Source organism: Lygodium microphyllum, chromosome 16 (assembly GCF_053477565.2).
Source record: "Lygodium microphyllum isolate KBCC chromosome 16, Lygodium_microphyllum_v1.1.10, whole genome shotgun sequence".
Classification (NCBI taxonomy): Eukaryota; Viridiplantae; Streptophyta; class Polypodiopsida; order Schizaeales; family Lygodiaceae; genus Lygodium; species Lygodium microphyllum.
Window position 1 is genome coordinate 84,496,447 of NC_141150.1, and position 25,353 is coordinate 84,521,799.

The 25,353-nt window shown below is 39.5% G+C and overlaps 1 protein-coding gene across 1 annotated transcript; it reads right to left on the minus strand.

The window, feature by feature from the left end:
* Nucleotides 1–11,650: 11,650 nt before the first annotated feature.
* LOC148023058 (uncharacterized) lies at nucleotides 11,651–16,167 on the minus strand (the record flags this gene model as incomplete). The annotated part of the gene is made up of 2 exons (XM_087695300.1): nucleotides 11,651–11,732; nucleotides 16,070–16,167. Coding segments are annotated over 2 exons (180 nt in total), but the record flags the coding sequence as incomplete, so codon positions are not given.
* Between the last annotated feature and the right edge of the window lie 9,186 nt (nucleotides 16,168–25,353).

The following is a 25,353-nucleotide window of genomic DNA, read 5'->3' on the forward strand; positions in this document are numbered from 1 at the left end:
AAAGTTTTTTTTAACCTCACTAATATACCCAGTGTTATTCAACAGCAAAATAATGGAGCAGTTTTACATGTTGAGGGGTTTGGGGACTATCAAGTTGAATGGCATCTTGCAGGTGATTTAAAAACATTGAAGTGTATGTTTGGTTTATCAAATGCAGCAAATGCAAAATTTCCGTGCATATACTGCATGCAAACTAGGAAGAAAGGGAAAGATGGAAAGAAAGAATGGCTTGCCAAGGCAGGACAACAGGGTGCTCCGGCACGTGATCAGAAAGTCATGAGAAATGGAATGCTAATTCCAGTGGATCCAAACTGGCGCCCTATTTTGGAAATACCACTAACAAGGGTTCACTTTTGCACATTGCATTGTTTGGTTAGAATAATTGAGAAGCTAGTATATGAATATATATGCTTTGCATACAAGATGCAGCCCGTGTCAGAATCTGATGCTACATGCAAGAAGGTAGAACAAGTCCTCTCTGAAGTTGGATTGCACGGAGGCCAAGTAGAAATAAAAAAGGACGAGAAAAAATCGGGGAAGAGTGGAAATGTTCCTTGTAAACCATGCTTTGGCAGACCCAAGGCTAGGAAGTTTTTATCTCCACCTCGAGATGAGGAAGGCAATATACTAGTAAAACAACCAGAGAAGTACGAAGCATGGAAAAAGTTGCACCTTGCTGTTTCAGATTGGAGCAATGGGGGACTACGAGGATTGCGAAGGCAGAAGTGTGGATACACCTAGATAGATTAACAGCTCTCTTACAGAAGTTGGGGTTTATGGATGGTGATGCCAATGCATTTAAAGAGACAGCTGCTAAATTTCATAAGTCCATGGTGGAGGCATGGACTACAAATAGCATAACACACTACATGGTCAGTATTATCACCATTGCAAAAAAAAATCATCATTTCGAATTACTTTGTGTTTCTAATCTCTTTTCTTGTGCAGCATATACTTGAAGCACATGGTCCATACTTTGCAGATCAAGGAAGTTTGGCAATATGGTCAACTCAAGGCATGGAAAGATCTCACTGGCAAGCTCGCTGTGCTTTTCAAAAGGCAACTGATCATGGAGGTGGCATCAATGATTCCAATTCTATGAGGCAATTATTCCAATGGTGGTATAGGAGACTAGAGATACGATACGAGGAAAAAGAAAAGAAGTCCAAAACATCTCAAGCAGAATCTATAAGTAGGGCAATATATGAAGTGAGAAAAGCAAGATATGAAAACAGCACAGCTAGACAATGGCACGCAGAATGGTTGGCAACCCAAGAGAGAGATGGCAAAAAATGGAGACCTAGATAAAGATAATAATTTTGATGCATTTAGAGTCCACAAGAGAGCACAAGTCCCAAGGATATGACACATCAATACTCATATCTCTAACATGAGATGTCTTATAAATTTTCTTTAAAATTTCAAAGGTTTGTCACTATATTTTTCAAAGTCGATTTCGAACTTTGTTTTTTAATTATGAAAAGTCCATTTTGAAATCCTAAGACAAAGATATGAAAATTCTAAACATTGGAACATTCATTGGCCTAGAGAGAGAGGGGGGGCATGAGGGGGGTGTCAGGAGATAGAGAGAGGTAGGGATGGGGTGGAGAAATGAAATGAAATGATAAATTTAAAATTCATTTACACCACAGTAAGTTTGAAAGTTTCGTATTTAAGTCGTCTCTCCTTTCATTTTTTCCCATTGCTCTCCACTCTACCCTCCACCTTTCTATCCTTCATTATCACAGCCATGGCACGTTCCAAGCTTCCTATCAAAAAGGCGCCTGCGAGAGCAAGAGCTCAACACTCTTCCGAATCTAGTGAGCGTACTGTGAGTGACAAAGATCCCCTGGTGACCGATAACGGTGGCCCTACTGCAGCCAATAATGGTGGCGCTACTGTGGCCAACAATGGTGGCCCTAGTATGGTCGATAATGATGGTTCGCCATTGTCCAGAAATGGTGGTCCACATGCTCCAGCTGCTCCACCTCCCACTACTGCTCCAACTTGTAATACACGCCCTCCAACACATAAAAAGCGAAGATGGAGACCAGGCACAGCTGCGCTACGCGAGATAAGGAAATTCCAGAAGAGTGCTGACTTGATTATTCCTAAGGCACCATTCTCCAGGTTGGTGCGAGAAATACTGCAAGATCTACAGTCAGGGCATCATCACAAGTTCTTTTCGAGGAACCAGGCAAGGAATGTGGGGCGATGGTCAAGCCAAGCCTTGCTTGCTCTCCAAGAAGCAGTTGAAAGCTACTTGATTGATCTAATGAGTGATGGTCAAATTTTAGCCATTCATGCCCGACGTATCACTATTAAGCCCATAGATCTGGTTCTTGTTCGCAGGATCCGCAATAACAAGGATGCATTTAATCTTAATGTCAACAATATGCTTTGAGAAGCTACCTTGTAATTGGATCTATGTTTTTAGCTCAGGTTTGGTTGTAGATTGTAAGGATCTTAGTTTTGGGTTATCTTTCCAATAGACCTTCAAGTATTTGATAGTAGTGGCCTGCAAAATGGAGCTAAATTTTCCCTAGCTCTAGTCGTACTTGGTGCGATGCACTATCTACCGTGTATTTCATAGTTTCGCAATGCTAAATCCAATATGTGATATTCTATTTTGACCATGTTTCGCATTGTGTGAATTTTCAAGTTTCCAATTTTGTAAGTAGTTTTGTTGAGGATAAATTCAATGTGCAACCACGTACACGTCGGTGATCAGTTGTACATGGGCCGATGCACTATATCCTTACTATATTTAGTGGTTTGGCAACAGTATATCTGATGCGATATTCCATTTTACCCATGATTTATTTTTTGTCAATTTTTAAGTTTCCAATGTTTCGCATTGCGAGGTTGACAATACATTTAATCTGCAGTTGCACACACTCATTATCAATACATTTAATCTACAGTTGCGAGGTTGACAATACATTATCAGTGCAGTATAATGCAGTTAATGCATTTTAAAAAAAAGATTGAACCGTCAAATTTATAAATCGGAATCTGGTGAAACTTCACCCTCATGCTGGGCATTAGAAAAACTCATTTATATTAAAAATTTGGCCCCATCAGAAGCCTCTGGGTCACCTGTCCGGAGGCTCGCGTTTGGGGCCCTGAATCTGGGGATTCAGGGCCCCAGACGCGAGCCTCCGGACAGGTGATCCAGAGGCTTCTGTTGGGGCCAAAAAATTTTTGGATGGTTGATGTGTCCTTGAGGAGCCTACAGGTAAAATTTCATGTGAATCGGAGCACTGGTGATATTTTCCTAAGCGTGGATTCATTAATTGAAATTTTAGGGTTTTTGAAAAGTTTGGCTATAAGTTTAAAGTTTCACCTCATTTTACACATTTCACTTTTGAGTTCTGAGTTCTCTCTCCTAGAAGACATGGTACGCACCAAGCAAGCGGCCCGGAGATACCCCCCTGGAAATTCCATACGGCAGCCACGTCCTCCAGCTCCACCACCACCACCACCACGCCAGCATCGCAAGCGTCGATGGAAGCCAGGCACAGTGGCTCTTCGCGAGATCCGCCACTACCAGAAGACCACTCACCTCCTGATACCGAAGGCTCCATTCCAAAAGTTGGTGCGGGAGATCATGGAGGGCATATTGATCATGAACAACATGAACCAGTTTCCAAACACATCACGCGCGAAACAACCGGATCGCTGGACTGCCCAGGCCCTCCTCACACTACAAGAAGCTGCTGAAGCCTACCTCGTCGACTTATTTGGAGACTCAGTCTATGCAGCGGTGCATGCAAGGAGGGTCACTGTCACCGAGAGGGATCTGCGGATAGTCAGGTTCTTTCGGTGATGGAAAGATAGTCCTCGCGGAGGTCAGCAAGGATAGAGGTGTACAAACTCAAAAGCACATGGAATGTAGCTTCTGAAGACATTTTGTAAAGCCTTGGTCCTAATGGACCCCATGTAAAATTATTATTAATACAAATACAAAGTTTTTGGCGCGTCTTATTTTTGTTTAGTCACTTGATATTTATTTTATTTACGTCGTTGAGTTATCGTTACATGCGTTCGAACAAATACATGTTGCGCACGAATTCGATAAAGCACTGTGTATTAAATTTAGGGTACGAATCGTGTTACGTATAAATTCGATAAATAAATGTAACATTCAAGTAAAAAAAAACAGTAAATGACACGTATCACAAACTACATTGCACGCGAATCCAACAAACATCAGTTTTCATTACTTGAAGAGAAGATTACAAAGTGCAGTACATCAGTGATGCGATATCAGTAGGCAATAAGTACATCTATTCTCTCCTAGGCTTCTTGGAGCTAGGCTCCCCATGGTCAGAGCTATTCTTGATCATAGGCAACAATACATTTTGCCCCAATAGTTCCTGTCTAATGACAGTGGGGTCTTCAACACCGGCAACCATGCCACGGGCCACCATGGAGAAAAGTGGGCCAGACCTAGTACTCGTGAATAAGTAGAGAAGCTTCGAACGTTGAAGCAACACTACTTTCTCCAGGCTGGAGTTGGTCGGGATGGTCTTGAAGGGCCCAGCCTTTGTTAGTGCCCTCAACTTCAAGAAGTTCTCTGCAAAAGCAGGGGAGCATGTCTTATGAAATACAATAATGTCGTTGACAAGCTGCCCAACATACTCCTTCAATGCCGAGTCTTGCACCCTTCCTTGGCTACCAGATCGGCCACCCTGCCTAGATGAAAACTCATCTATATAGACAATCTCCTGCAACACACAAGTTCAGTATCAGACTCACTATGCATGGAGTGTGCTGAAGATTTATAAATCATATTCATATGAAACTTAACCAGTAGGGCCTCTAGGGCATCGGGAGCACACACATGTGTTTTTGTCGGGATCGGGCCCCCAGAAGTGCCCTGGCCGGAGGCTCGCGTCTGGGGGCCTGAATCTGCAGATTCAGGCCCCCAGACGCGAGCCTCCGGCCAGGGCACTTCTGGGGGCCCGATCCCGACAAAAACACATGTGTGTGCTCCCGATGCCCTAGAGGCCCTACTGGTTAAGTTTCATATGAAACCGAGAACATTACCTTCTCTGCATCATCTATCTGCCGCTGTAATGGAGCATCCAGGTCTGCTCCTGCCACTGGGCTGCCCTTGTCTCTCTCCTGGGTAGGCACTGCATAGTCGGGTCGAGGACCAAAAAGGCTTTCTTGCAACCGCTCGAACTCCTCATCAGAGATCTGATACTGTGGCGCCGCATCCTCAATCTGCTCCTGGATGCTCACAATGGCAAAGATGTCATCGATGCTCGTGCCATCATAACGAGCCACCTCATCAACATGTGGTGGGGCATCCTGTAAATCAAAATCTATGAAATCACTAGGTGCATCACGCACCATGATACAGTATAGTTCTTCTTCCCTAAGCTCCAACAACTCTAGCACATCCTGCATGAGTAGATATTCCACCCCCTCGATGGTGATAGCATGGAGAGAAGAGAGGGGTGGCTCTTCGCTCGTGGGCATCTCATCAGGGCAGGGAGGTGGGTGCACAATGGCCAAGCTCTGTGCTGCCTCAACACTCAGATCGAGAGTGATCTCCTCAGGCTCCCTCTCAAAGTACTCTAATAGTGGCCGAGAGGGTGCGTCGATGTCCTCGTCACTGTCCTCTTGCACCTCAGTGCACATAACATATATGGCAAAGGCGGCATCCCTCTCAATGAGATCCATCGTGACGTGGTCCTGTGACGAGGTGGGCACTGCTCTAGCGCGGAGATGTTGCCCCACATGCACCAGGGCTCGACTTATCACCTTTGCATGGCTGGATCCGGCACACAAACTATACAAAAAATCCATGGGAACCCACCTGAGAGTGGAGTCGGGAATAGAGCAAGTGAGAGGGTTCACTGCATCACAAAACGATGCTAGTATACTAGAGTCAGGGTCTACAGCGGAAAGCGAGCTCTCTAGACTCAAGGTCACGCAAAACCTAGGGTATATCTGGTCCCCTATGTGCGCGTAGCATGTGGAACTGATCCATGCGGCGAAGGCGGGAGTGGTAGCCATGGCACACAAAGAGAGAAGGAATGAGAGCACAAGTGTAGGGAAGTGGAGAATGAAAGCGAAAATGAGTTTGGAGTTATAGCTTTTATGTGTCTAGGGTTTTAAATAAAGGTTCTTTATAAAGTTATTAATTCTAAAGTTTCAAATTAAAACTCTTACCTTAGTTTCTTTATTTCAGTACTTTAAAGTCACTGTTAAAATTACTCATACAGACAAACGCTTCGTTCTACATTATTATATCCTCGAATATGTTTGGGTCGCTGAGTATATTCAAGTCTAATGAGAGAAAATATATAATTTTTTAAAGAAAATAAATCTAAAAGGCCTTGAAATTCCCTTTGGATCCAATTTAATATTAAAATGTAATAAACGAGCAGCAGAGATGCGCTACAATATATCATTGTGCAAAGACAATATTCTCTAGATTATAGACCTCTAACCTGCAATTTAATTATGATTTTTAACTGCACGATTGAGTAATTACAGTATGTATTATCGCACGCTTGGATCACAGTAAACTAAAATTTAAAGTACTCAGAAGTTCAAAAAAGGTATGTATTCACTCTTTATAAAGTTTTTTTACAAGGATTCCACTATCTCAAGGATATGTGGAGAAGCACATTGTTTACATGTCATGGATTGCTCACTACGAGTCCTGACTTTTCTATTATCTAACTTGAAATAGAAGTTGTAGAGGGGCTCACTAGACATTAATTGGATTTCTTGTCTCAGAAAATAAATGGGCCAATGACTCTCTGCACTGACTACGAAAGGATTATGACCACTCCACAAGATTACCACATCTACGAGCGCTGTATGTGTGTCATCTCGGATATCTTGATCCAAGCTGATCCACTCCCCTCGCAAAAGTCGCCATCTTCTATATCGAAAGCGAACGCACAGAGTTTGTCTAGCAATGAAATACCTGTAATAAAAACAAAAATAATGGTAAGTGATCAATGCGACTAACATAACAATTCATCTAAGCGAGACCTATGTCAATTAAATCAAGGTATGCAAAGTAGTAAAAAAGTTTTACCTGAATGTAATATCAGATTGGTTGACCCTGCACTCAATCGTCTCATCAAAATGTGTTCTTTTGACTTCCCAAGACTCACCCAATAGCTGACTCATCCATTCCTCGGATGGACACTTGCATTGATAAGTAATCTTTGTTTTCTTCAAAACATCACATGAACCAAACAAATGTGCAAACAATGAGAATGGAATAAACCAATTAAGATGCACATCTTTGGAGCCTGTGGTGGGTTTCATAGCACTATTGATGTCAGATTTTATCTTCGACTTGCAAGCTCCTGACAACTCCAAGCTACCAATGAACCATTCACCACTAGACAATGGCGGCAATGGGACATGCTGCAATCTCTGGCTTTCTACCACATACAATGAATTATAAAAAAAGATATTTTGAGTGGCAAGTTGACTTGTAGAGGTATTATCATAGATCAAAGAACCTATCTCTTCATGCCAAACATGTATCTTGCCGCTTAAACATTCCACATTCTGCCATTCATGCAAAGTCGATGGATATAGAGCTGTCAATCAAACAAGACTGAATTAGAATACTGCAAAGACTTTTAAAAACAACTCTGATACAAAAGAATAATCAATGATAAAATTTAACAACTTACTGTTTTGTTTATAATTTGCAATGTTGTTCTCGTCGTGTACAGAGATTTGTTTATGCGTATAAACATGTTGAATCAACACTTCTGTTACTGCACCTGTGCCATTAAACACTTTTCTGAACTCTAGAATTCTACCTTTCCAATGTTTGCTAGGGTTTGCAACATCCTTGCGCTTGACCTTGAAATCCCTCGAGTACTTGGGTGCATCAAAATCCAATCCAACTTATAATACTTATCACAAATCCAATTACCGCCATTATCTTTCCTATTGAAGACCTCCACTGCAAGTATGCTACTGATATTTTTCCTCCGTGAAGACATCTGTAACAACCAAATACAAAAGTTACCTATTAACATGTGTATAATTTGCAAATGTTATCTCCAAATGAAATTAAATTTAAATGGATCAATTTAAAAAAGAAACATTGTACCTGTAATTTCTTTCACAAAGATCCCTAGATATGTTGAACAAGAAGTTGACTTATAGCAAGACCATTGTTCCTTCACTGACAGATTCCTGTAGTACAAAAACAAAAGAAATATTGGGTCAACACATACATATAACTTATATAGGCTTTGTCCAAATGCGTTGAAATTTAACCATGGAACAGTAGTAAAAAATGGCAATATACCTGTGGCTTTCTCTGCAAAAAATCCCAAAGATATTGTAGAAGTTGAGTTCTTAATAAATCATTGTTCTTCACCCTCGGAGATTCTTGGAGTAAAAAAACAAAGGAAAGCTCAGTATGCATGTAACTTGTATACATTTTGTCTAAACGAGATAAAATTTAACAGTGGAGCAACAAAAAAACAAGACAATATACCTGTAACTTTGTTTACAGAGAAACCCTAAGATGTTGAAGAAGAAGTTGAGTGTTCAAAATCCCAAAGATGTTGTAGAAGTTGAGTTCTTAATAAATCATTGTTCTTCACCCTCGGAGATTCTTGGAGTAAAAAAACAAAGGAAAGCTCAGTATGCATGTAACTTGTATACATTTTGTCTAAACGAGATAAAATTTAACAGTGGAGCAACAAAAAAACAAGACAATATACCTGTAACTTTGTTTACAGAGAAACCCTAAGATGTTGAAGAAGAAGTTGAGTGTTCAAAATCCCAAAGATGTTGTAGAAGTTGAGTTCTTAATAAATCATTGTTCTTCACCCTCGGAGATTCTTGGAGTAAAAAAACAAAGGAAATCTCAGTATGCATGTAACTTGTATACATTTTGTCTAAACGAGATAAAATTTAACAGTGGAGCAACAAAAAAACAAGACAATATACCTGTAACTTTGTTTACAGAGAAACCCTAAGATGTTGAAGAAGAAGTTGAGTATTCAAAATGTCACTATTATTGACTGTAAGAGACTCCTAGAGCATCAAAACAAAAGAAATTACATGTCAGAGAATGCACATAACTTGCACAGGTTTTCTCCAAACGAGATAAAACTTTACCATAGAACATCTATGGAAGAGAAAAATATACCTGTAGAGTTTTGTGAAGAGAATCTTAGGGCTTTGGTAAAACAAGCTCTGCTCTCATGAAACACATGAATCTCTCTCTGTGCTTGTGCAAAACAAATGAAATTTTACAGGGTTACAGACATGGCAAGAAACAGTGAGGGTGTAAAATTTCGTCAGGAAAGAAGAAGCGGGGAAAGAGATATGACAAATTTGAGTTCCGCCTAAAAAAGAGGGGGAAACCGAAAAGGGGAGAAAAGAAAAGTCAAACATAAAAAATAAGAAAATGAAAATTCGAGGCACAAACTTCCAAGAAGTGACAGCTTTGTACTCCCCTTTTCCCTTATTTTATTGTTGAGGGAAGATTTGGTCCAAGATATGGCTAGAAGATTCATGTTACATGAATCTGGAATCCCAGCTCTCTCATTGGTTAGGCCTATATTTGTTTATTCACTCCTTAAGGGGCAAAAAAGAGAGTCCATATTTCTCCTAATGGGATCTACAATGCCAATGCTACTAAACCCAAAGAGGCCCTCGTTTTCATGTTAGAGGACCTATGTGATTCAATAGTCCACTTCATCGACGAATTCTCTTCCTGTCCTGATTCTCGCCTTCATCAGAACCGGTAATTATCTAAGATTTCTTAGGATACTACTTAGACAGGATCCTGGACCACAAGAGCATTGCCTTCCACCCCTCTTTTTTGATCCCAATGGAATAAATAGCTGTGCCATGGCTAGATTGATGATGGGAGCTGCTCTACTTCCTTCATTTTTCTTAGCCCTCCTGGAAGACATGAATGATAGCCGCTTCACCCATTGCAATAATCCATTTCTTTCCACTACCACTCTCCAAGCATGCATGTGAACCTCAGAGGGTACATGTAGAGCTCGAAATTCCTTATTAAATCTCGTAAGCCCCCAACTCCACCCTCTCCCAATAAAATTTTAAAAAACAAAAAGAAAAACAAAAAGAAAAGAAAGAAGAGAATCAAAATGAAAAGAGAATGAAATCACAAGAAAAGCAATTAACTCCACATTGACTACAGTCACTGCATCAAGGGGTTCTCAAGTTATGCATGTTTGTTGGCCTCGGTCGGCTAGCTCCATGTCTAACCCCCTAGCCCCTATTTTGATTCCCCACACATCACACTTAGGGCACATCAAGGGAAATACATACCTAGGGAGGTCACACTTGCCTATGGTTAGACCTGTCACCCTAAGCTACACCCACCGCACCTCCCTTATACACAAACTAGGTCCTCAAGTGTGGGCCAACACCTAGGCTCAACCCAACTCCCAATTCCACTAGCACAAGAAAATTCACCACATGGTAAGGTAGAACCTCCCCATAGGTGGCGCACTTCTTCTCTTTTTAGGTAAAGATGAATATTGTAGACCACTAATATTAGAAGCCCTGCCATCCACTCTACATACCCTTGGCCTCCAACAGTGCAACTATTTGCCAAAGCTTCTCACCCAGTGCTAATCCACACAAGGTCCCACCGTCAACTTGGGAACCACCCTTCAAAGAATCAAGCCCTCATCAATAAACACCCACAAGTGCCATGGGACTAGCACTCCTCTAGGAACCGGGTAATGTTAACCCCAATTCGAGATGGAGAAAAAATGAGTCAAGAATGTAGATGCAAAGGAAGAAGCAGGATGAAGAACAACCAAAAGCACAAGGGCGGCCTCAAAAATCAAGTCAAAGACAAAGGTGAATTTTTAAATGTAAGGCGTCCCTTAAAATTTTGTGAAAGAGCGCCAGGATCCCTCCTGTGCAGATTGCATGAAAGGTAAATGGGCATAGGTAAAGAGATAGGGCAAATAGGAGGGAATGAGAAAATAGAACCTTGCCACAATGGCTGGTCATGTAAAAAAGGGGATCGGTGCCCAAGGGATTTAGGGCATGTATAAAAGCCAAAAAGTGAATAGAGAAGATCATTCTTTGGTGTGTGGCAAAGTGGACTCATCTTCTTCTCTTCTTCTCATCTCCTTCTTGCTTGCTTGTGTGTGCTTGATAGAGGGAGTGTGAGAGAGTGAGTGTGTGAGGGTCACGGATATTGGAGGTGAAGCTTTCCATCATCTCCTCTCTTCTTCTCTTCTCTTGTCTCGCACGCGGCTATGGAGGATGGAGCTTGGAGGTGGAGGCTTGAGGATGTTTTAGATCACATATCAAATCATGAAGCTACCTGTGTGCTTGAGGGAGGGGGAAACTCATTCGGTCATTGAGGTAAGCTCACTATACCCTAGTAGGACCAAAGGTAGATCGGCTAGGTGAGAGATAGCCATAGGTGTTCACTTGAAACACTTGAAACAATAAGTGGTCTATGCATCTTGGTGGTTGAGCATGAGCTCGCATTTACACTTTTCTTTATTTGATGGACCTTGAGAGGTCATAGGCTCATAGATTCAACTCTGTAATCAATTTTTTTGTTGGAAATTTTATCAGAAGAGGATACATATCTATAATAGCCTCCTTCATCTTATCTTCCAACTCTATTCACTCCTTCTTAACCAATCAAATTTGTAGTATCATCAAACCCTCTTCTCGAAGATCTACCTTTTATAGCTTCAAGACTCATATTATATATTCTTTCAGCTTCTAGCAAACTCTCCATTTTTTGTGACAGTCATTTCCTATCTAGCTAGCAATGAGAAATTGCTACAATCTACCTCTATGGTTTCCTCTCTAACCCTTAGCATGGGTCTTTTTTCTTTGGAGCTTTTGCTATAATCCCTCTTTCTCATCTTTTCCATGTTTATTTCCTTTTCAATGGATATAGCTAGAACTTCTTTAATTGTGCCAATGTTCTTAACCTCAAGTTTCATCTTGATGTCTCCATGGGGTTTATCGATAAAATGTTTGATCTTAAATGTAGTAGGAACTCCCTCCCCAATTTAAGGAAATCTCAATCTTTTAGTATTGAAAAAAGATATTTTTATACTCTTTAATAATTTTCATGCCTTGAAGCTCATGAAAGGACTCCTGTTATTGTCGAGTTGTCTTGAAACTTTCCACTCACAATTCCAACTTGCTCCTTGCAATGTTTCCTCAAACAAGCCAAGGATTTTCATGTAGAAGAATTATTAGGGTCATTCCTAAATCAAATTATTGCAAAGATGCTCCAATAAGAATCTTTTGAGGGTTCTATTAAACTTTTTCTTTTCACATTTCAATCTTTTTCTTTTCACATTTCAATCATTAGGATTGTAGGGAACAATTGTGGCTCTTTCCTTGGCAAAAAGCTTCTTTGATTAAAACCTTAGATAGTTTCTTCCTCGATCTCTTTCAAAAGATCATGGCTTCCCTTAGTTAGGTGCACTTCCATGGTTTCTTGCTTCACAATCTTCCGTTTGGAACTTATTTGGCAAAGATCTTGAACCATGCTTCACACTTTCCTTTTAATCTGAGTTGGATTTCAAAGTGTGTTTCCTCCTTTCATATTCCTCGTAAATGCACTTTATACATTCAAATTACAATTACACCACAAAAGAAAACTACAACTAAACTTTTGCCCTTGACAACTAGCTCTTTAAACCCAAGTAGTAGGTTTAAAAAAAACTCAAAGACTTGAAACAAACACATATATAACATGTACATTTTCATAGAAAAAGAGAAGTTGAGGTTTTCCATGTTGATCCACTTTCCTAAGACCTTAGAGTGCTCTTTTCCTTGTAAAAGGGTATTTCTCATACTCTCATTCTTTTAGAGACAGTGGGGTTCATCCGTATATTCAAACTATCTGGTTCACTCTAATGATTTATCTTATCTTTGAGATGATACAAAATCTAGAAGCAATCATTTCTAGGAAGGCCCTAATCTTGAATGCCAACAAAAAATACTCTTTTATCTGCCACCATTCATTGTTTCTAAGGATGAAGTGTAATCTATGATCACAACCCATAAACTATCCTTCATAATATTCTGAGTGTAGGGTCTCACTCTCTATTCTTGGAAGATATTTTCCTATTCTCTTTATGGTCTCTAGGTTGGACTTTATTTTATTTTGTTTCATAGGTTTTCTTCCTAGTGATCAAAGTAAGGATCTAAGGTCTTTTGTTGTATTTTTATTTTAAATTGTTGTTTGTTTGTTTGTTTGGTTGTAGCTTTTATTACCAAGAATATTTAGCTTGGGGCATGAGACACACATGGAAATCATGCTCCTTTTTTCTCAATAGGTTTTTATGGATTTGTAACTGCTAAAAGACCTCTTGATTTTTTGGATCCAATTTTTTTTTAAAATATAAAACTATTCAAAGCTTAGGATCAAGAAGCAACTCTTTTCAATTCTTCTTTTTCAAACAAAGTTAATCACAACCTCTTCCTTTTAGCAAGAATATCAACACATCATAAATTATCGTTACATGACAAAAACATGTTAAATCTTTTCCTACCCAACGATATCGATGTTCCTTTCAATCCCCCTGCCCCACCCCAAAAAAAAAAACAAAGGGAATACACTTTGGAAGAGTCTTCTCACAAGGCTTTTCTCTTACTTACATCATAAGATTTCTTTCTACAACTTTACAGGGAGGCTACAATGATAAAATAATTTTTGTTAAAGTGCCTAATAAAGTCATAGCCCACTATGCATGGCTATGTGATGAGGTGTGCTCCCTCTTCTACCTTGTTTTATCTAGGCATCCTACCCTTAAGAGGTTGGTAGGTAGGTGTTTTTCTTTATAACCGTCACCCTAGCTTATATACAAATTGTAGTGTTTATTTGTTTTTCCTAAATCAAACCATTTCATGCTTTTACATTTCCAGTAACAAATTTTGTACAAAAAAAGGGTTATTTTCTTTCAAAATAGCAAATAAATATATATTTGATGTTGGAATTGCCAACTTGTATTGCAACTTTGTGTCTTGAGTATGGTGCAACCACTAGGGACTTGAGGAGGCCATATCTTTAGATCACGAGGCTTTATGAGAGAGTGGCCAAATACATGGATTGAGATGGAGTTGCAATATGAAGGGGCTGCTGTTATGACTGAGCCACTTGGGAAAGTAGAACTACCTGCAGCACAAGAGAAAACAAGAGGTAGTTTAGTAGCCATGTTGCTATAGTTTTAAAGAAAGATACATCTTAGATCAATAAGGTGTGATTGGAATAATTCCACAAGTAGCTGGGGCTATGGTTATCTTGGGGGGATACACTACTAGAGTAAGAGACTAGCCTACTACACAAATTGAAGCTGAGGGTTCTACAGTCTTTGGTAGCATAGTCATGTGAGTAGGAGGATATCCCTAGGGGGCCTTATTGCTAGAAGACATAGGTTATCAGCCTTGAGATTGAGGGTTCATTAGGGGGGAGCTTGAAATGCTCATTACAATAATGCCAAGCTTGAAAATTATGGATGTGTGAAAGAGACATGCTAGCTACTGTTTTGGAAAGTTTTAGCCACAATAAACCTATGAGGAGCTGTGGTTGTAATTATCTTGAGGGCCCTAGCAAATGCAACACGATGCCTTGTTCAATGTTGAAGAGTAGCATGTTGAGGAGTCCATGATTGTTTCTAAAAGAAAGGGTGGCAAGTTTGCAAGGAAATGATAGTCACGAGTGAGCTCTTTGGGATCTTCCATCACTTCTTATGCTATATTTTTATGAAGGCGCTATTGAGAATTGAAGATAGTGATATTCACCATAGTTGTGAGATTTGAAGCTTCTTGCAACTAATAGTTTGAATATGTGAATTAAGGAAAACAAGATCTCAATGGTGCTATGGGTTCATAAATGGATAATTCTATGGTTTAATCCCTTTGAAGGTACAATGCATTTTCTTTGGCCTAGATATACAAGTTCAATTTTTCAAAGCATAAGACACTACGTAGTTGGAGTTTGGATACAATATGTTTTTCCTTCGAGGAGTTTAGTCAAAGGTGATGTTTATTGATGCTAGGATGATCCTATTGTGATGTGTGCTTCCCAAACCCTTATGTATGTGTCTAGGGCACATCATTTTATGCATAAAGCTTAAAAGTGTGACATTTTACAAGGCCTTTATTATGGCTTCTAGAAGGTTCTAATTAGTCATCTTCTTGAACTTTTCTAGCTACTCATTGACTTTTGGATCGATGGCTCTAGTACTAGATGAGAAGCTAATGTGTCCTAGTGGTGCATCCTCTTTCATCCTTACATTGTATATGTCTACTAGGGCACATCATTTTATGCATTCTAAGGCTTAAAAGTGTGACTTGTTTAGCCACTCATTGACTTTGGGATCGATGGCTATGGTACTGGATGAGGTACCAATCTGTCCTAGTGTGCATCCTCTTTCATCCTTACATTGTCACCTACAACTATCTATTAAGTGGGTGAACACTCACAGAAGAGGAATCCATGGGTGAGCACTTGAAAAGTGACCTAGATGGGTAGATATATTCATAACTCCGAATCAACCCAAAAAACTCAAGTGTGGATAGAAAGCTTCTCATCCTATAGATCTCCTCAAAGATGCTTGTCCAGTACCATAGCCATGGATGCCACTTGTAGGAATAGCTAGGAGGCAACAATGCAAGGATGCAAGAGGATGCATGACCATGATGCATAGGTTCCTTGTCTCATGCCATGGCCATCGATTCAAAAATCAAGGAGTGGCTAGACAAGTCCGAGGAGAAGAGTGATGAGATCTTTTGCGTTGAAGTGGAGTCTTATGTACAAATCTATAGACCCATTTAATGGAGAGGACGCCCATATAATGGGGTAGGGGCTGACCCGCTAAAAAGGGTGGCCCTTTTATATAGAGACCCGTAGTATAGGGTGGACACAAAGGCATAGGCAGACACAAGAGAGCCAGAGAGAAGGTGCACAAGAATATAGATCCCATGTTTTACTAGGCAACATAGAACCACTTTCTTTACTTAGGCTTGGTACAAAGACACAAACAGACATAGGAGAGTTGCAAATAAAGTTTCCAACAATGTAGACCTCATGTCTAAGCTCTGGGCGTGCACATGTGGTTTTTCCAATTCCACCTTTTCACAAACTTTTGGGTGAAGACAAGCCTTAAACTTGTCAAGCTTGAGGTTTTTTTCATGTTAAATATGAGTATTCTTCCCTGTCTTCAACCATAGAGCTTCAAATCGATGTAGAAAACTTTGGAAATCCTCTCTTGGATTTTGATGAAGACATTGAAGCTTCTCATCAACTTGTATTGCTGTTCATGATGAGCAAAGTGTGATATAAGAGAACTTGTTAATTTATCCCAATCTTGCTTCACAGCATCATCCAAAGCTTCATACCAAATCTTTACTTCTCCCTGCATAACTAGACGAAAATCATAAAGCTTCTCTTCGTGAGTTACCATGTGACTCATAAACATAAACCATTCACAATGTGCAAGCCACTTCGTTGGATCCTCTATGGGGGTACCAAAAGATGACAAGAGATGATCACAATCTCCAATGTGTAAAATACTCCATCTATAACTCAATGGCTAACTATTCTCTTCTATTATTGGTACGATGAGAAAAAAAAGAGTTGCAAGTGAGATTTCATGTAGAAAAATCATAAATATTCACCTAAGGGAGAATGTGCAAAAGCCTCTCCCCTTGACATGTCCCTCCTAGAAGCACCACAGGTGACAAAACATGGAGGGGCCTGCCATGGGATGATTGCCTTTTTTATTGTAACCAATTAGTTGCAAAGCTGATAGCACAATTTAATCTCAATGGATGCAACTTTTAGTTGATTTGAACAAGCTATGTAGAGGAGTTAAGTTTGAGTCTCACCCCGTCTATAATTCTAAAACTCAGGGGTCATGCACTCTCACCTCTAACACTAGGAACCCTGATCGAGCTGCATGTTGAGAGTAACATGGGCAACTACGATGACAATATGTATATGGGTAATCTATTTTTGGACGGGGAGGCATTTTTAAGAAAATGTGGGCCTGAATGACATTCCATTGCCCTTGGTATCACTTACATGAAAAGCATCCAGTGGTTTCAAAAATTTTTGCTCTAAAAAAGACAATCATCTTATGGTTGCAAAGGGCCTTGTCACTATGGATAGAGAGCATATATAGATTTTTACTGCGAAACCTTCAGTGTTGGGTGTTAAGATGAATCTGGCACACAGCCTCTAAATTTTACCTCATTTGAAGACATTTGAATTGATTACATGGTAGGGAACTTATATGTGCATCATTCAAGAGGGAAAGAAAGATGCCTCCTTAGAAAATAAAGGTTGAGACCTTTTGTAAGATGGAATATTTTAAGCACATGTTGAAGCTTACTTGACATTGAAAAAAATACGATCATTTTAAAAAGCCTTAGAAAAGAGGAGCACCACAAGAACTCTATCTCTAAAAAAATTTCTTGCAAAAGAGGTGAGGTACCCATCTAACACATCCATGGACAAAGGACAATAGAGACATTTAGCAATTCTTGCACTAATTTTAAATCATTTTTGTAACAGAGAGGAGTCAAGAAGAAAGTAGCAAGAAGTCGAAGAGAACATGGGAGTATACTCTTAAATAGGATATCTCCGGTCCATTTGATTCTCCTCCCCTCTCTACCATGACAAAGAAGAGTAGCAAAATTGAAATTGGTGGCAAGAGAGATAGTGGTAGCAAATTGGGTAACACATTAACGTATCAAACCCCAAGCAAGAGAGCATTTTTCCCATGTGATGCTTCTACTGAACAAAGTAAGATCGCACAAGCATTGAGGCAAAATAATAATGAAGGACCTAGCGACCCTTAGGTGCTCTACCATCAAAGTCCTCATGTATAAAGTGAAAACCTAAAGAGGATCCACAGACATGTAAAACTCAAGAGTCTCCATCAAAGTCCTCATGTATAAAATGAAAACCTAAAGAGCATCCACAGACATGTAAAACTCAAGAGTCTCCATCTAACTCTTTCACATCAAATTATGCATTCTTGGACAACACAAATTGTTAGATTTATTGAGAAGCCATGAGAAGTTGGACACCTCTTCTTGCATATGATGATATTAACCCATATTAGCATTTGAAAATTGTTATTTTCACATTTTTTCATACAAGATTGATATATATGAATAAATTTCTTGTCAATTAAGTATCAAAATTTTGCTAATTAATTTTTTAGGTTTTGAGATAATTATAATGTATCATGCCTAATTTATTATTAATTTCTAGAAAAAATACAAATTTATGCTATATAAACTTTATGATATTAAGATACTAGCTTGCCTAGAAAAAAAATCCTTTAAAATGATCTAGTTTATAAATCAACATCCTTGTGTCATTGTAGTTTTTATTTTGAAATGCACAAAATTAAAATAATTTGAAACTTATATGTTATTTTTTACCCAATTTTTAAAAATGAGTCATTCTCTTAAGTTTTTTTAGAGAATCCAAGGGAATCTCCTTAGGAGAAACATGCAACTTACTTGAAAGGTTTGCAACTATGTTGAAGAACAAACTTAGCGAAAACATGGTCTATAAAGAAAGCCTAGAGGGTCATCCTCATAGTATTCTAATACCCATCTGAGATTTGTCACTTTGCAACCAATGAAATATGCAAGTAGCCAAAAATTACTTAATTCTAGAGAGGGGTAGTTGCTTCCATTAAACTAGCATTATTTCAACTCACTCCACTAAGATAGTATTAGCATGGGTTCTATCCTACTAAAGGTGATTATGCTCCTATGATTCTTCCTAAATTTTCTTTGATTGAGAAGTTACTCAATTGAGTGTGTCCACCCATCCATAAGAGTTAGTAATTAAGATTGGGCTTGCCACTTTCCACATGCTCACCCAAGGTTTAATTATTAAATTCAATAATTATGTAAATATTTAAGAACATCAAAGGTATTTTTAAATAACTAAGTAAACTATAAACATTCATAATGTTTTCTTACCAAGAGACCTTGATGTTCCTTAAGTCCAAATCCCAAAAAGAAAGATATGAAACTTACCTGAGTAGCACTAACATTAACTTTATACATGTACTAAGAACTATTGACGAAAGAGTTTTTTTTAAACGATTCTCTCTTGCTTACATTCTAAGCTTTCTTTTTCCAACTTTATAGTGAGGCCACTATGATAAAAGGATTTATATTCTCTTCCAATTGACTCTCTTCTTCTCAGATTTCCATATAATTTAATCTCTTGCTTTTCTTTCTTATCTCTTACCTTAAAAGTTTCGAGATTTCTTTCTCATCTCTTAAATAAAAGCAGAAGACCACCTTTATCTTCTATTGGAATCTAATTTCCTATCTCTTTCAACATACATTTTCATTGATTTCTTAATTACGCTTATCCCTCTTCTCTCTATCATTAGAGAGAGCTCAACTTTGCCAAGCTAATCACCTTCCATAGTTTTATTATCATCTTCTATTTCTCAATTACATTTATCCCTCTTCTCTATATCATTAGAGAGACCTCGACTTTACCCACCTCCTCGTCCTTTGATTTCATACTTCAATTTTATTTCTACAGCAAGGGGTGAAACATATGTAGGAATTACATGGCACAACGGGTAGAATTTGAGCAATGAGTAGAGAACACAAAACAACTATAAGGAGATGGTTCTGTCCACCCATGTGCTTCTACTTTGAAGCATAGATGGTGATCTATATAGACAATAGGCGAAGAGTTTAAGGATAGCTGGAAGAACTCAAACTAGTTGAAAGATAGACCGATGATAGCTTTGGAAGGATCTTCCTTTTATAGCTTGAGAGAATAGTCTGATCAGCCTCTCAAACTATATTATGAACCTCCCCTAGTTAGCGAGGGAATATTCCCTGGACTGTCGACGGCCGCGGACTAGGGGCACTACCTTAACACCCCAAAATAAGGGTCCTGATAAGTTCCACACCCCACAACTCAATACATTATGACTCTAGTTGCTACTATCATAACTACTCTATCAAACCCAAAGGCTAGATCCACAAAGGTCACCTTTTTTCCATCCAACCACATTGACCTTATCTAAAATACAAATAGAGACCCAACCAATATTCATGCTCACACATGGCTTCTCCCTATAATGAGGGCCTTACAACTTAGACTATCATGGACCATTGATGTGGCACCTTACAAAGGTTAGCCATTGAGGATATCTAATATCCCCCCTCAATGTCCTTGAACTACATCCTCAGCCTAATGGTGAGTCTCTAAAGATAAAATCGAAGTAGATCCTTGTATAAGATCTTTGATGAACATATATGCTCCATTATCCTTCCTTGGATTGTAGATGAGCTCTACTATCCCATCCTCGATCAAGTCACGCACATAGTGATACTGGATTTGAACGTGTTTAATACGTGATCAAGACTTCAAGCTCCTTTGATTTGAGCTCAGCACCACCATCTATTTTAAACTTCTTCACACTTTGCCCTATTTCATTCTCAACAATTTTTAGATATCGTTTAAAGTTACCAAAAGCTTGAGCCTTATCACAAAGGATTTACACCCACATCTTCTTACTATTGTCATCAACAATCAACATAAAACAAGAGGATCCTCCCAAATTATGCATGTGTAGGCCTTTTACCATACAAGTGAGCATGCACTAACTCTAGAGGATCCCTCACCATAATCTTGCTTTCTTGTCCTTCATTTCAGTTAGTGCAAGTAGGTGAGTAATCATACATTGCTTATGCATCTCTTTTAACACTGCAAAATCAATGTGACCAAATCTTTCATACCGAGGCCTACTTGCACCCACACCAACGCTGGCTGTAAGAGCATTGAATACATGTTGTTCCTTATTTCTTCTTTGCCAATAGCTTTGCTAGTTTTGTCAATGATTTTTACACTTGTCTTAATGAACCTCACCTCATGGCAAATGAAGGATTTTTTAAATCACCATTTGAAAAATAAAGAAAAAAGTACCTATATCCTTAGTAGGGCATTTTGCATTATTTCCAACAGTCATAGTAATGGATTCTTGCAAAGGCTTTATAGAACTATACAGACCTTTCTTATTGGTCATGCAACAAGAGATACAATTATCCAATACCCATCAGTCAATGGTAGATATTTCTTGCACTAAAGGAACAAACTTTCTCAATGCTTGCCATGAATAACTCCAACTCTTCTTCAGCCATATTGACTTCTCTCCTTTCCTTTAGTCTTCAGGGTGCTATTCTTTTCATCTGCCTTATTAACACGCAATCTAAAATCGCATATCCTTACTTCTTGTAGTAGAAGCCCTCTTCTTGAAACTTTTCTTTACCACCATTCTTCTTTTTGTCACCATTGGTAGAGAAATAACCTTTTCCTTTCATGTTCATAGAAAATGCAACACCTTTTTCTTTCCAACCTTCTTTTTTTTGTCACCATTTGTAGAGAAATCACCTTTGCCTTTCATTTGTAGATAATGCACCATCTTGTAACGTGCCCACCTGTTCACTCGTAGAACACGTCTTAGCAGCCCATCGGGAAGAGAGTCCAGAAGGGCCACCCAGCACTCCCACGGAATGTCACAAGGTTTGCGATCTGGGTCTTCCCAAGCCTGCCACGAACCAGAAGCATTCCGGACATTCCAACTTAGGACCGACCTGAATGAGGGTTTTCCTAGTGGTCAAATTCGTAGAACGATAGCTAGCGTCGAACCCCATGCGAACTACTTTATGCAAAATGTCGGGGTCGAAGAGGATTCGTGTTGCACTTGGCTCAAGGAGAATGGGAAACGAGAGGGATGCGAAGCTCAACCTCTCTGCCCATAAGGCATAGTCCCATTCCGTTCCCCTAAAACAACACAAATCGGGACTCTAGCTTCCTAGATTCTAAGTCATCGTTTCCTTATTGTCAATTCTGTTGAGAAAAGTTCACGGCCAATCGGGACCACCCATCCATAGGACGGACCCATGGCCACATCCACCGCACTTTTCTCGGGGTTGCTTTAGTTGTCTAATTACCTATCACATTTAGTTTGACACGCAAAAATCGCTTCCTTAATTAGCCAAATATTCACCGATTCCTTCATGTAATCTTAGCACCGACATAGAAAAACAATGTCAAACAAGTTCCTTTTCAACATTTAATCTTATTTATCAGTCTTTGGAATACATCATATAATCCAGCCCGTAGGCTATTCCATAATCCGCCCGAAGGCAATCCATAATCCTCGGGGATTACTAATCCAAGTTTCCGCCCTTAGACTAGTATGCGGGCCTCGAGATCTAATCCTGAGTCACATTGACCTCTTGTGTAGGACCCTGAGGCAAGGGATTTATGGCCAGAGCCCCCTGGCACCCAAGCGTCCTCCTACTCCAAATAACACCCACGGAGAGACCTCTTGCGGTGGGTTCGGTCCATGTACCCGACGCGGCTAACAACCCCCTTAGTTAGGGTCAAGCAGACAGTCGCGGGTAACTGATACTGCCTCTCCCTCTAGGCCTTCAACCTGAAGCATTAATTATTTTTCCATCTTTTAGTTCTTTGAGCAAAGTAATACAAACAGTGCTTCTAACTATACAAACACAATCAATTTAGTGTTTGTTTGTTTGGCCAATTGCTAAGGTGTGAATCCTCTTCTCCTAATGCATCCAACATTCGATCTAGGATCAATTGCGACTTGGAAATATCCCCAAGGGTTTGTTGCTTGTTTACCCTTTTATCCTAACTGGCTCTCACCCAGCACACAAGAAAGCATAAAACCAGGGTACCGAGCAGCAAAGTATATGCTTGGAACTTTGCTCCTCACCATGAAACCTGCAAACAAGCCTCTCTTGCCATGAATACACACACACAAAAGACTCAAGACACACCCTCACCAATCAAGAAACAAGATTAGGAGGCTCCTCCTCTTCCTCTACACACTCAAGATCCATAGTTGCAACATGAAGGAAGAGCAAGAAGAAGAATGGACAAAGAGAGTTTGGAAAAGAGAGAAGAGGGAAGTTAAAGAGGCACCACAATCTGCCATGCTCCAACCTCCTCAACCCCTTTTTCCCAAGAACCCCAATTGCACCCTTTTGAACCTTTATTAAATCAAATATTTTGACCATACAAAAAGACTAAGGTTGGAGCCCTTATGTGTTGCATGTATTCTAGGCAAGATTCCTAAGGTTTTTAAAATAAAAGAACATATGCAATGGCTTTTATAGCTCCAAGCCAAGCATTTACAATGGTAAAAATATATATCAATGAAGTACAACTTAGATACAATATCACAAATATTTTTGATAAAGTGAATAACTTGTCGATGTAGAGCCACATGCTTTTAGCCTTTTTGATGACAAAATTGGAGGCTATCATTCCTCCCACACTTAAATTGGTGAGCTCCTGCGAACCAAAGAACCATAGCACACTTCCATTGTACGTTTCAATAAACACTTCATATCCTCCTCATTTCTTCACACTTCCATGGATCATTTGTCCACTTATTCCACGATCACTATCTCTTCACATCAATTTTTTTCTTGATTTCAAACACCCATCACGGACTAATATACTGATAAGGATGAATACCACAATGCTTTGATTTTGGGAGACACACTGTCTCCGTGAAGAAGAAACATTGAAAATCCACCAATTTGACACCAAAAAGGTGAAAAACCCACAAAAGATCTTCAAAGTAGCACTCCCACTTCATCAGATTAATCTTTAATGTTCTCCCACCCGTGTGACTCAATGCTTGGCTTATTCAAAGAAAATACAGAAATAGAACATTGGGTGCTTGATTTTCTTTAATGTGTTGCATATGAACTCTTGCCTGCCATAGAGTGGTTAACCTTAGGGTTTTAAGGTTTTGATAAAAGCAAAAAAAATATCTGATCTTCTTTTTGGTTGTCGTCTCGTGCAGACGCCGCCTGTGGATGAGGTCGTGAGGAAAAATAAGAGTCACTACAAATTTGGGCCGTTGTTTCTCTGCTTTGGCGAAAGACTATCGTTGTTGCTTCCTCTCCTTCTTCATTCACTTCTTCATTCATTACACAAGCCATGATATCTAGTGCCATATCTCTCCTCCAAGTTGGCTCAGCTGGCCTCGAAGATCACAAATCTCTTCTGGCGGCACTGGTCAAGCATGCTTGACCTTATTCTTCAGCAACTCTAGTCAAGATGAGGGGATTCGATTGTACATGGCTTCAGCGCTATCCATCTTCATATCAGAGATGCTGATTTAGAAGATTTCTGACATTGGTTGTTTCCTCAGAGTGAATCAATATGTCCCCAAACTCCCCCATGGCCTCCAAGAATTATGCTATTTCCTCCTCCTGCTCTTCTTCTGCTTTTTACATTAATAATCCAGGACTGACTTCATCCTCTTGCAGCTCCTCCGCTCTCTTCTTTGACTTCTGCTTCCGCTTATGAAGACAATGCATGACTAACTTTGCTCCTGGTCATTGCCTTGAGCATATGGCGAATGGCTTGCGAGAGATATCGTTCTGATTTCTTTTCTCTAATCATGGAAAATACAACATATGAGAACAAATCTCCATACAACTCCCTACCCTTCAAAGATCTTCAACACTTGCTTTTTACTTTGTAGAATCCATGGCTAGCCCGGTCCCGGCAACGGAACCAAAAATGACTGGCTCTCACCCAGCATACAAGAAAGCATAAAACCAGGGTACCGAGCAGCAAAGTATATGCTTGGAGCTTTGCTCCTCACCATGAAACCTGCAAACATGCCTCTCTTGCCATTAATACACACACACAAAAGACTCAAGACACACCCTCACCAATCAAGAAACAAGATCAGGAGGCTCCTCCTCTTCCTCTACACACTCAAGATCCATAGTTGCAGCACAAAGGAAGAGCAAGAAGAAGGATGGACAAAGAGAGTTTGGAAAAGAGAGAAGAGGGAAGTTAAAGAGGCACCACAATCTGCCGTGCTCCAACCTCCTCAACCCCTTTTTCCCAAGAACCCCAATTGCACCCTTTTGAACCTTTATTAAATCAAATATTTTGACCATACAAAAAGACTAAGGTTGGAGCCCTTATGTGTTGCATGTATTCTAGGCAAGATTCCTAAGGTTTTTAAAATAAAAGAACATATGCAATGGCTTTTATAGCTCCAAGCCAAGCATTTACAATGGTAAAAATATATATCAATGAAGTACAATTTAGATACAATATCACAAATATTTTTGATAAAGTGAATAACTTGTGGATGTAGAGCCACATGCTTTTAGCCTTTTTGATGACAAAATTGGAGGCTATCATATCCTTGGGTTAGGGTTTAGACCCTATTAACCCAAATTAGCAAACCCCTTAGGTACCTTAACTAAGACATTAGATCCTGGCGACTTTGTCGCTATAACTTGATT